The following is an 11,232-nucleotide window of genomic DNA, read 5'->3' as shown; positions in this document are numbered from 1 at the left end:
GTTGTACGGTTTGATCCTTCTGGGAATCGAACCTAAAGTCTTGACTATCATTCTTGTAATTATCATTTATTTTTGATATATATTATACATCTCATATTTTACCAAAAAAAAAATATCATTATTAAATCTCATTTTAAGAATACATGTGGGATGTAATATTTTACAGTCAACTGGTCCACACATATCGGTAATGATTGGCTGACTAGAGTTTGACATTATCTCGTGCGTATGCGGACGGTGGTGATCAGTTGATCCCCTTAGGTCATATCTATAGGGAAATACTCTTAATTGATTATTTAATTAATCGTATACCGATACGAGTTAATTAAATTGCTTAAAATTGACGGATGATTTTGTGAGTATAATTTACGTATCTTATTATAAATATGATTAAATGAGACACGGTCTAAGTAATCGAATTGTTTTATTACTTAGATGAAATTATTGTTTACAGAAACAATTGAAACAGAATGAATAAATTATTATAAATACAGAATGTTGTAGTTTATAATTTGGAAACATTTTTGGTACGAGTAATTACGAATTACTAGTCGATTTTGTAAATGACATATTTTATGAGTATGTTGATTTTTAATATGTTAAAAATACATTACATTGTGACATATCATGTAACATGTTACATGTGACAAATTTGACAAATGACAAAATAAAATGGATTCTCCATTTTATGCTTAAAACCGAAAATAAGGGTGGGAGTGTATTGTTTATATATTGTGTTGTTTATTTTTAAATGGAGACACAATCATAACCCTAGGTTGTAGGCTTGCATGCCTAGTCTCTTGTGAAGAGCAAAAATGAAAAATATTGGGCAACCTACCCAAGCCATATTTTCGGCCAAAAAGAAAAGAAAAGGAGAGGTTCTTTTTCTTACCATTCATTCATTCATTCAAGAAATAATTTTCTAGAGAGAAAATAAATATGCTCTCTACATCTTATGAGATTTCTAGAGAAATAAACCACACAAAATACTCCCTCTTGACCGAAATTTTCAAGAGAAAAATACAATTTATTTTGTGTCAATTTTATAGTAAAACTAATATTATTACTAGATCTAAATAATATTGGTTATTATGAGTTTTCCTTAGGTATATGCTTTTGGGAGGGGTTCTATATTTGAATCCTTGTTCTTCCATTTGGAGAGCTCAAGAACAAGTGAGTAGGAGAACTCACTTGTGCCCATATATCCGAAAATCATATGGTGAGAAAATAATTTCTTCTCTATATTTTATATTGTTTTCATGCATAAGATCTATAGTTAATTTTATGACTAAATTAATTTGAAACATATAAGAATATGTTAAATAAAGAGATCTAGATTTCCAACAGTTTTACATTGAGTGGGAGAAATTTTAGGATATGAGAATCGGTTATCGGACATACACTTGTGAGGACAAGTGGGAGTTTGTTGGAGCTTGTGTCCTCCACAAATTAGTGTGATAACATTTGTAAATCTTTTACAGGTTCACAAGGGTATACTTCGTATATTTAATCAGTTGATTAACGTTTACCTAATAATGGTTGGCTTGCTAGAAAGTTTGACGTTATTATCATACAGATGGCGGTGATCAACTGGTCCCTATGTGACCTATAGGATGTGTTTGAGAGATGTGGTTATAGAAATATGATCACATTGATGCCTAATATGACTAAACAGTTTGTCAATGTGTTGATGAGACAATTATTTAATGAAGATTAAATAATATTAGTTGAGACGAATTAACTGTCAATTCGTAAATTGAATATAATAAGTTATATTTAATTAAATGTATGTAATGTTAGCTTGGATGAATTAATCTGTTAATTCGTAATTAAATATAATCAGTTATATTTAATATCAACAAGATGAATGTGTCATAGTGGTAATAGTGAGGGTACACAAACCAAGAGGTCATGGGTTCGATCCTCACTAGATGACAATTTAACACGTTTTATACATTTTTGGAATAACCAAAAATAAGGAGACCATACTCCTTATTTCGGTTATGTGGGCCGAATTAGGGAAGATTATATCTCCCTAATTCACTCCCATATTTCGGTTACAATAAGAAGGAAAGGGTGATCATTATTCTACCCTAATTCTCTTTTAACCTAGCCTCCTCCCTCATCAGAAAAACACAAACCTAAATTTTTACAGAAAATTTGGATCGATTCTAGCATTATCAAAGGGCATATCTCATATCGCCTTGGGTGCAACTAATAGGCGAATATCAATTTTGATATTGTTCTTAGGCCATATTTGCTTGGACCGAAGGTTATTTCTGAATCCTTTATTTTGTTTATGTATTTTATTTATGACTAGTGATCGTCTTAATTAAATTCGTTATAATCCTTCAATTTTAAAGGAAGTATACAGATTATTTCCCACAGGGTCGGCGGTTAAGTGAGATGACGCACCCGTATCCATGTACCAGGGATCAACCTGCTGCTGTACCGAGAGGGCCTGAAAAGCCTGAGCAAGATCCGTAGGTTGAGGTGCTTCGTTGTCCATGACATATGCTTGACCCTGTGAACGTGACTGATTTCCATGCTGAAATTGAGATGCACGAGGTTGAGAGGCAGCGTGCATAGGCCATGGTTGAACCCAGTCCGGATAAGTGGGGTAAGGGCATGGTGGTGGGGTCCAAGGGGAGGGCCATCCTGATAGGGGTGTCCACTGGGGAACAGGTTGGGTTGGGTTTATGGGAGCAACGGTGTTTGTGCCCGTCGATTTATTTGAATATTAACGATTGGAATTATTGTTGTTTTTATTCTGACGACGATGGTAATTATTGTTGGATGGACGAGAGTGACCCGATGGTGTGGCCTTGGGGGGTGGGTCAACCCATTGATCAGTGGCAGGTGCGGCTGGGGCAGCAAGGGTTGTAGCCGAGTCATCACGACCCGTCGTGCGATGAACTACAAGTTCGAGCATACTTCGAGCAGTTTCGAAGTTGGGCAATGTCTAATTGATGTAAGATGCCACAGTGTCGTAATCCTTGGGTAGGCCACGGATCAGTTGGATTACAAGACGTCGGTCAGTGACGGGGGCATCAACATCTTTGAGCATTCCGGCTAATTCACGGAGGCGCTGACAGTAGGCCTCTAGCGAAAGCAAGTGCTCGAGATGAAGAGCATTGAACTCTTGTTCGAGGGCAGCGGCACGAGCTCCTTTGTTGTTGTTGAAGATGTTTTCAACGCGAACCCAAGCCTCGCGGGCAGCGGATTCATCTTCAAGCACACGGAGAAGAAGTTCGTCGCTAAGTGTTCCGTAGATCCATTGCAACACATGTGCGTCAACTTCAGACCAAGAATCATAGGACTCGTCGGTCTTGGCAGGGGAAGGAGTGCCATCGATGTGAGACAACACTTTATATCCGCGAGCATGAAGTTTAAACAAGCGTACTCACGACGCATAAGTGACTTTCGTGCCGTCAAGTACATGAATTTTGTGTTGAATATTTGATACGGTGAACACAGGATGCAAGCCGGATTTAGAAGAAGGTGAGGCATCAGGAGCCATAACGGCGTGGTAGCGTGGGGCTATTTGATGACGGAAAAAGAAAAAAAGAAAATTGAAGAAGATGACACAGGGGAGGAAGAGATGATAGATCGAAATTCTATCGTATCACTGATACCATGTTAATTATGCAATCCCTTGATTAGGGTTGTTCTCATTCATTGAAATATATAGGAGATATACAAACAGTATGAGCTAATTACATTCCTTGAATTATGAGATATGTATAATCAATAACAGAGAGAATCTAGGCAACTAAATATTTACATATTATACGTTGACTAACAGTTTTTTGTGTTTATTGTATATAAGACAAAAAAGGTGTGAGCTCCCCGTCAGCCAATATCACGCCATTTAAGCTACTCTATTCACCCTCGGTAAAGTATGCTGTATACTTAGAAGGTCCATTCGACCGACTAGGCCTTACACATATTTTCCACCTCATGATGTCGCGTTTTAGCAACTCGTCTGGTCCATATGACTGGGGGAGCACAAAAGCGAGAGATACCCTCGGGTATTTTAATGTCGTGAGTACCCAATTTCCAACCTATAAACCTAACCATAGATCCCGTAGAACCTTTGATTAGGATAAATGTATACATTATTTCTTGTTGGTAATCATGTAAATTTAGTCCCGTTACATATTAATAATTTGATTATATCTACATCGTACATAGTAATTACTAGATAGGGTCTTCTATAAAGTCGGGTCTGCATTCACTACCTAGTGCAACTAGGTTTAGTCTATTTACTTGGTATAAATGTATAATTACGTCTAAGTCGCTCATTATCCTCTCATCCAGTGCATATTGGCGTCATATTTTCTATTATCAAATAACCACTAGAAATATACTTGCATACATCTTAATTATATTAGTCATTAAATATCACTTTCAAAAAAAAAAATCGTTTCTTTCTTGTAAAAAAAAATAGGGGTTTTATTGTAATATTTGATTTATTTATTTTAAAAAAGAAAAAAAAACTTTTTCTTTGATATTATTAATTTCCAAAAAAAAAAACCACTCATTTGTGATCCAATGTAAAAATTTGTATATGTTGTCCTACACTTTAAGTCTTTCCAACAACTCTCGCACAACTATCCCAAGTCTCCTTGTAAAGACATGTACATCAGTTCAAAAAGAAAATAGAAAATAGAGAGTCAAAACAAATATGTCAATAAAGCCAGAAAAATCACTTTTCTAGTCTTATAATCTCATAACTATGTTTCAGATATTAGCACAAAAAAATGATTAGTTTACATCAAGTGTCTAATTAAATTAGGACCATTCTAGTCCTTTTTAAGTCAATTAAATCAAACAAAAAATGGGCATCCAACCCCAATCATGAGTCCTGTTGTAAGCTTATTGTTTCATATCTTTAAGTTAATGTATAAAACTCGCGTCAGTTAAAAAATAAAAGAACTGACGTAGAATAGCCTTTGACATAAAATGGCAAGCACTAGCAATACACTAATGACCAGCAGTAGGAGAGTGATAAAATAAGGAATGATAATTTTGTCTTTTTTTGTCCCTAATAATAAGATGTAAAAGTGTAAGTGCATGCAAGTAACCAATATTGTATGACCCTGCCTTGGACTCATACGCAAGATTCAGGGATGATAGCTCATGATTTAGTAGTCGATCAAAACATGTTTCACTATTGTCCTACCTAATAGTAAATAAGACCATTTTAGTCTTTTTTGAGTCAAATAAAAGAAAAGACGAGCATATGTCATGTTTATTAGTGACTTGTTCTACTTTTTACCCTTAACTAGTACAATAGACTTGAAATACTTGAGGGCGTATCTCTTTAGTGTAGATCAATCGACCTCTTAGAGTCAGCCTGAACGAGGGCGTGCATTTGACCACCTTTTCCATCTCCTATGGTGTGATAATTCCTTGATCGCCATGTCTCTAGCAAGGTGACCTATAGGTTTGGAAACTCTATCTTTCTACCTGATTCGTCAAATTTCCTTGACTACCAAATGAGCACAACTCTCTTTATACCAAAATTGTCAATTTTTCATATCTCAAATGACTATCAGATGAGCACAAACTCATGCGATCAACCATGTTAGCAAATATTGTCATCCATTTCCATTGATGCTAGAAAACTAGCTCAAAAATATTCAAACCAGATTTCTAATATACCCGTCCCCGAACATATCAAATAAGACACGGGAGCGCGCACTCCGTGCTATTTTATAGGTGACCACTAGTCCCTTAGAATGAACTAACGATGTGAGTCCAAGTACCAATAATACAAGATGAAAAATATTCACACCAAAGACTCATAATAAGTCAACAAAAAAACCCAATCAAAGTTGCACAACAGTCTCAAAAATCTCAAAAATTCAAGTAAAAAAATTCCATAAAAAAAAAGACAAAAATACTTCAGTCAAAGTTGCAATCAAATCCAATGTCAGAAGTCTCAAAAATTCAGAAGATAAAAAAAATCCAGCCAAAGTTGCAATTTAATCCACTGTCAAAAATCTCAAAAATTCAAGTAAAAAAAATTCCAGTAAAAAAAGACAAAAATACTTCAGTCAAAGTTGCAATCAAATTGCAGAGTAGTCAGTTTTTTTTGTTTTTCATCTCTCAGACGAGTCAATCCACAGTTACACTGTCTCCATTCCTTTTGGGATGATCCTTTCATTCACTTAGGTGAGCGAGAGAGGCACACAGGTCTCCAGTGTCTTCTAACACTATAGAACCTTCTACTCCACTCCATTTATCACCCTCGTTCAGCATCTAAGAATTCAGGGGATGTACACTAAGTTTATACGGTCACATAAGTATTTTGTTTCTATGGTATTAGTTTTGCTTAATTAGTAGAGCTTGTTACTTTAAAGAGGACAAAACTCATTAAAATATAACTCAAATTAACAGGACAAATAAAAATGATACAATTATTCTTCACACCAGAGAAATTGTTAGCTACTTTCAAAGTAAAATGTCGAGTCAGTGTCCAGTCTTTCTACTTGGATCACATTTGGGTCAGACCCCCTCTTTTTCAAAATATTTTCAAAAAATAAAAATGAAAACTTTTTCAATACTCATTTAAAATGTTTTCGGAAAACAACATTTTTAGTCGTCCATGACATGCATTTGCATTTTAGGTGTCATATATTTGTCACTAACTCGTTCAGTTGAGTACTTTGTCATTCATCTTCCAGATTCATCCAAAGTGGGGGCTTTCTCATAAAGTCCCATCTTCCCGTAAAATAAAATTTTGCGAATTTCAAAATCAATGATTGTCAAAAATTCAAGTCTGATCTTTTGGCAAAATAAATTTTGCAATTCTCCAGCTCTTTTCGTGAAATAAAATTTTACGATCCTCAAATCAGCTTCTCTTTTCAAAATAAAATTTTGAATCACTTGGTCGGAAGGTCCTGACGTGCATTCCGAGTTCTTAAAATAAAATTTTCTGAACTTGCCTTTTTTGCGAAATAAAATTTCGCAATTTCTAAATCAATCGGTCGGCGGGCCCTGACACGCATCTTAGTTTGTAAAATAAAATTTTACATTCTATTCCTTCTTTCAAAATAAAATTTTGAATTCCTTGGTAGGCAGGCCCTGACATACATATTGAGTTCTGAAAATAAAATTTTCTGAACTTGCTCTTTTTACGAAATAAAATTTTGCAATTTTCAAACTTATCGGTCGGCGGGCCCTGACACGCATCTTAGTTTGTAAAATAAAATTTTACAGTCTATTCCTTCTTTCAAAATAAAATTTTGAATTCCTTGGTCGGCAGGCCCTGATATGCATTTGAGTTCTTAAAATAAAATTTTCTGAACTTGCCTTTTTGCAAAATAATTTTTTGCAAATCCTAGTTTGTAAAATCCAATTTTACATTCTAATCCATTTTCAAAATAAAATTTTGAATCCTCGTTCGTCGGCCCCTGACACGCATTCGGGCTTGTGAAATCAAATTTTGCAGGTTCACTCATAAGCTAAACAAAGTTTGGCTATTCCAGATTCCAGACAGCGAAACAAAGTTTTGCTTTACCAGATTCCAGACCGGCGAAACAAAGTTTTGCTTAACTAGTTTCCAGACCAGCTAAACAAAGTTTGGCTACACTAGGTTCCAAACCAGCTAAACAAAGTTTAACTACACCAGATTCCAGACTAGCTAAACAAAGTTTGGCTATTCCAGATTCCAGACCAGCAAAACAAAGTTTTGCTTTACCAAATTCCAGACAGGCGAAACAAAGTTTTGCCATACCAGTTTCCAGATTGGTGAATCAAAGTTCTACCAGCTCCATTGCAGATTGACAAAACAGTTTTGTCATGCCAGTTCAGAACCAGCTGAACAAAGTTTAGCTATACCAGTTCCAGATAGTGAAACAAAGTTTCACTATGCCAGTTTCAAACCAACGAAACAAAGTTTCGTTGCACCAGTTCTAGTTTCATTCCAGATTAGTAAAACAAAGTTTTGCTAAACCAGTTCCAGTTTCCAGTTTCCAGCTACTCCAGATAGGTACCATAAGAGGCCTAGGTACGTTTCTTATCCTTTATCTGTCCCGACCGGACTACTTTGACCTTCGTCTTACTCAGACTCGGTCAAAGTGGGGGCTTTTGTAGACACCTCAAAGTTGTCTACTAGCCTTAAGGGTACCCGATGATGAGGTTAAAACTAGATGACTAAATGGAAATTGATAATGTCATAATTAAAGGCTCTTACGCTTATTTTCCGTAAAATTGTTCAAGATAGCATAAAACTACCATTAAACCATTATTTTCTCTTTGTCCACTCGACAACCTATTTCACATCCTCCTTGTTATCCGTAAATTTCAAGATAATTAGTGAGTTAATTAGTGTTAGTGAATAACAAGTAAAATCCGATGAACCATTCGTCAGTTAAGAGGTTATAAAATCTTAGTGGAAGAGAGCAAGGTTTGATGCTTAAATTTTTGGGCCGAATGGTATGTTACATGATTAGACAAGTCCAAATTAAAGATGAGTGGCCTTGTGTTATCCATCATAACTTTCAAATGGGTAAGCAACAAACAACGAATAGAATCATGGACATTACACAACTCTTCAATACTACGGAGCCGGGTGATAATTAAGAAAACGAGAAGATGAGATAACATTGAATGAGGATTGGATATTACGGGAAAGAGGAGATAGCAAACCAAACCTCAAACTCTATTTGACAAAGTTTCCAAATTATGTTACTATAAATACCCTTCATCACTATTGGGGAGGACGGACAATCAAAAAACACAAGCCAGCGTCACAAATACAATACCGAGAGACCCTAAGATCAAAACAGACTATAAATTCTACTCTTTTACAGATTATCCCTCTCAAATAAATTACGCCAGTTTCAAATCAAACCACGTACAATAAATTGTCCCAGTTTTCATATAAGCGCATAAGAGCCAATAATTAACGACAAAGTCGATAATCATTCATAGTCAACATCCACATAGGCCTGAGGGTATCAAATCAAATATGTTTTCTTTACTTTTTCTATTTCGTTGTTTTATTTATTTATTTATCGTATAATTTGTATATAATCTAACTAGTTCACTTGTCCTTGTACATAATTTGTATCGTTTTTCTTGTTCTTTTGTTATTTTCGTCAAATATATAATATTATAAATAAATAGTAGAGGCCGTCAGTTTGATTTGCGGTCTGGGTGCCTAACACCTTCCCTGACCGTACCTTTACTCCTGAATCCACAATCTTTGGTTCAGACCGGAGTGACGGATCAGTCCCCATTTGGGGGATCAAAAGGGGCCTTTTCCGTTAACTTATTTTTGTATGTCCGTTAACTTATTTTTGTATGTTTTTTTATAAAACCTACTGGCGACTCCATATTTATTAACTTATTTCAAAAAAGGAGATTTTTCTCCATATTTATTAACTTATTTCAAAAAAGGAGATTTTTTCAGGGATCTCACAGTGGCGACTCCGCTGGGGATTAATAAGCGGGTAAGACTTGAAATTTATTGATAATATTATATATTTGAGTTTTTTATCTTCTTTGGCTACGACTAATTATGTCAGTGCAATTGGATTTGTGGATTAGCGTACAAAGTTTGCGTATGAAATTAATGGGTAAGAACTGTCTCTTCGTGGATATGTCCAGCTTTTGCATGCATCCTAAACTAAGCATTAAACTTGTTCAAATCACCATATGCATACTTATGACACTATTATACGACTAATCAGCGTTTTTTTATATTTTTTTTATAAAAAGTGGTTTTGTTTTTTGTGTTTATTGTATATAAGACAAAAAAAGGTGTGGGCTCTCCATTAACCAATATCACGCCATTTAAGCTATCCTATTCACCCTCAGTAAAGTATGTTGTATACTTAGAAGGTCCATTCGACCGACTAGGCCTTACACATATTTTCCACCTCATGACGTCGCGTTTTGGCAACTCGTCTGGTCCATATGACTGGGGGAGCACAAAAGCGAGAGATACCCTCAGGTATTTTAATGTCGTGAGTACCCAATTTCCAACCTATAAACCTAACCATAGATCCCGTAGATCCTTTGATTAGGATAAATGTAAAAATTATTTCTTGTTTGTAATCATGTAAATTTAGTCCCGTTACATATTAATAATTTGATTATATCTACATCGTACATAGTAATTACTAGATAGGGTCTTCTATAAAGTCGGGTCTGCATTCACTACCTAGTGAAACTAGGTTTAGTCTATTTACTCGGTATAAATGTATAAATACGTCTAAGTCTCTCATTATCCTCTCATCCAGTGCATATTGCCGTCATATTTTCTATTATCAAATAACCACTAGAAATATACTTGCATACATCTTAATTATATTAGTCATTAAACATCACTTTCAAAAAAAAAAAATCGTTTCTTTCTTGTAAAAAAAAATAGGGGTCTTATTGTAATATTTGATTTATTTATTTTTAAAAATAAAAAAAACTTTTTCTTTGATATTATTAATTTCCAAAAAAAAAACCACTCTTTTGTGATCCAATGTAAAAATTTGTATATGTTGTCCTACACTTTATGTCTTTCCAACAACTCTCGTACAACTATCCCAAGTCTCCTTGTAAAGACATGTAAATCAGTTCAAAAAGAAAATAGAAAATAGAGAGTAAAAACAAATATGTCAATAAAGCCAGAAAAATCACTCTTCTAGTCTTATAATCTCATAACTATGTTTCAGATATTAGCACAAAAAAATGATTAGTTTACATCAAGGTCTAATTAAATTAGAACCATTCTAGTCCTTTTTAAGTCAAATAAATCAAACAAAAAATGGGCATCCAACCCCAATCATGAGTCCTGTTGTAAGCTTATTGTTTCGTATCTTTGAGTTAATGTATAAAACTCGCGTCAGTTAAAAAATAAAAGAACTGACATAGAATAGCCTTTGACATAAAATGGCAAGCACTAGCAATACACTAATGACCAGCAGTAGGAGAGTGATAAAATATGGAATGTAAAAGTGTAAGTGCATGCAAGTGACCAATATTGTATGACCCTGCCTTGGACTCACACGCAAGATTCAGGGATGATATAGCTCATGATTTAGTAGTCGTTCAAAACATGTTTCACTATTGTCCTACCTAATAGTAAATAGGACCATTTTAGTCCTTTTTGAGTCAAATAAAAGAAAAGACGAGCATATGTCATGTTTATTAGTGACTTGTTCTACTTTTTACCCTTAACTAGTACAATAGACTTGAAATACTTTAAGACGTATCTCTTTAGTG

At 34.8% G+C, this 11,232-nt stretch overlaps 1 protein-coding gene across 1 annotated transcript; it reads right to left on the bottom strand.

Annotated features, from left to right (window-relative positions):
- Positions 1 to 2,962: 2,962 nt before the first annotated feature.
- Positions 2,963 to 3,520, bottom strand: LOC141631957 (uncharacterized). Its single transcript, XM_074444558.1, has 2 exons — positions 3,440 to 3,520; positions 2,963 to 3,328 (listed from the first exon to the last, which is right to left on the bottom strand). The coding sequence occupies exons 1-2, from the start codon at positions 3,518 to 3,520 to the stop codon at positions 2,963 to 2,965; spliced, it is 447 nt and encodes a 148-aa protein (XP_074300659.1).
- Between the last annotated feature and the right edge of the window lie 7,712 nt (positions 3,521 to 11,232).

The sequence above is a fragment of the Silene latifolia genome, chromosome Y, assembly GCF_048544455.1.
Source record: "Silene latifolia isolate original U9 population chromosome Y, ASM4854445v1, whole genome shotgun sequence".
In the NCBI taxonomy this organism is placed as follows: Eukaryota; Viridiplantae; Streptophyta; class Magnoliopsida; order Caryophyllales; family Caryophyllaceae; genus Silene; species Silene latifolia.
Note: the sequence above shows the minus strand (reverse complement) of the source record. Positions and strands in the feature narration are given on the sequence as shown.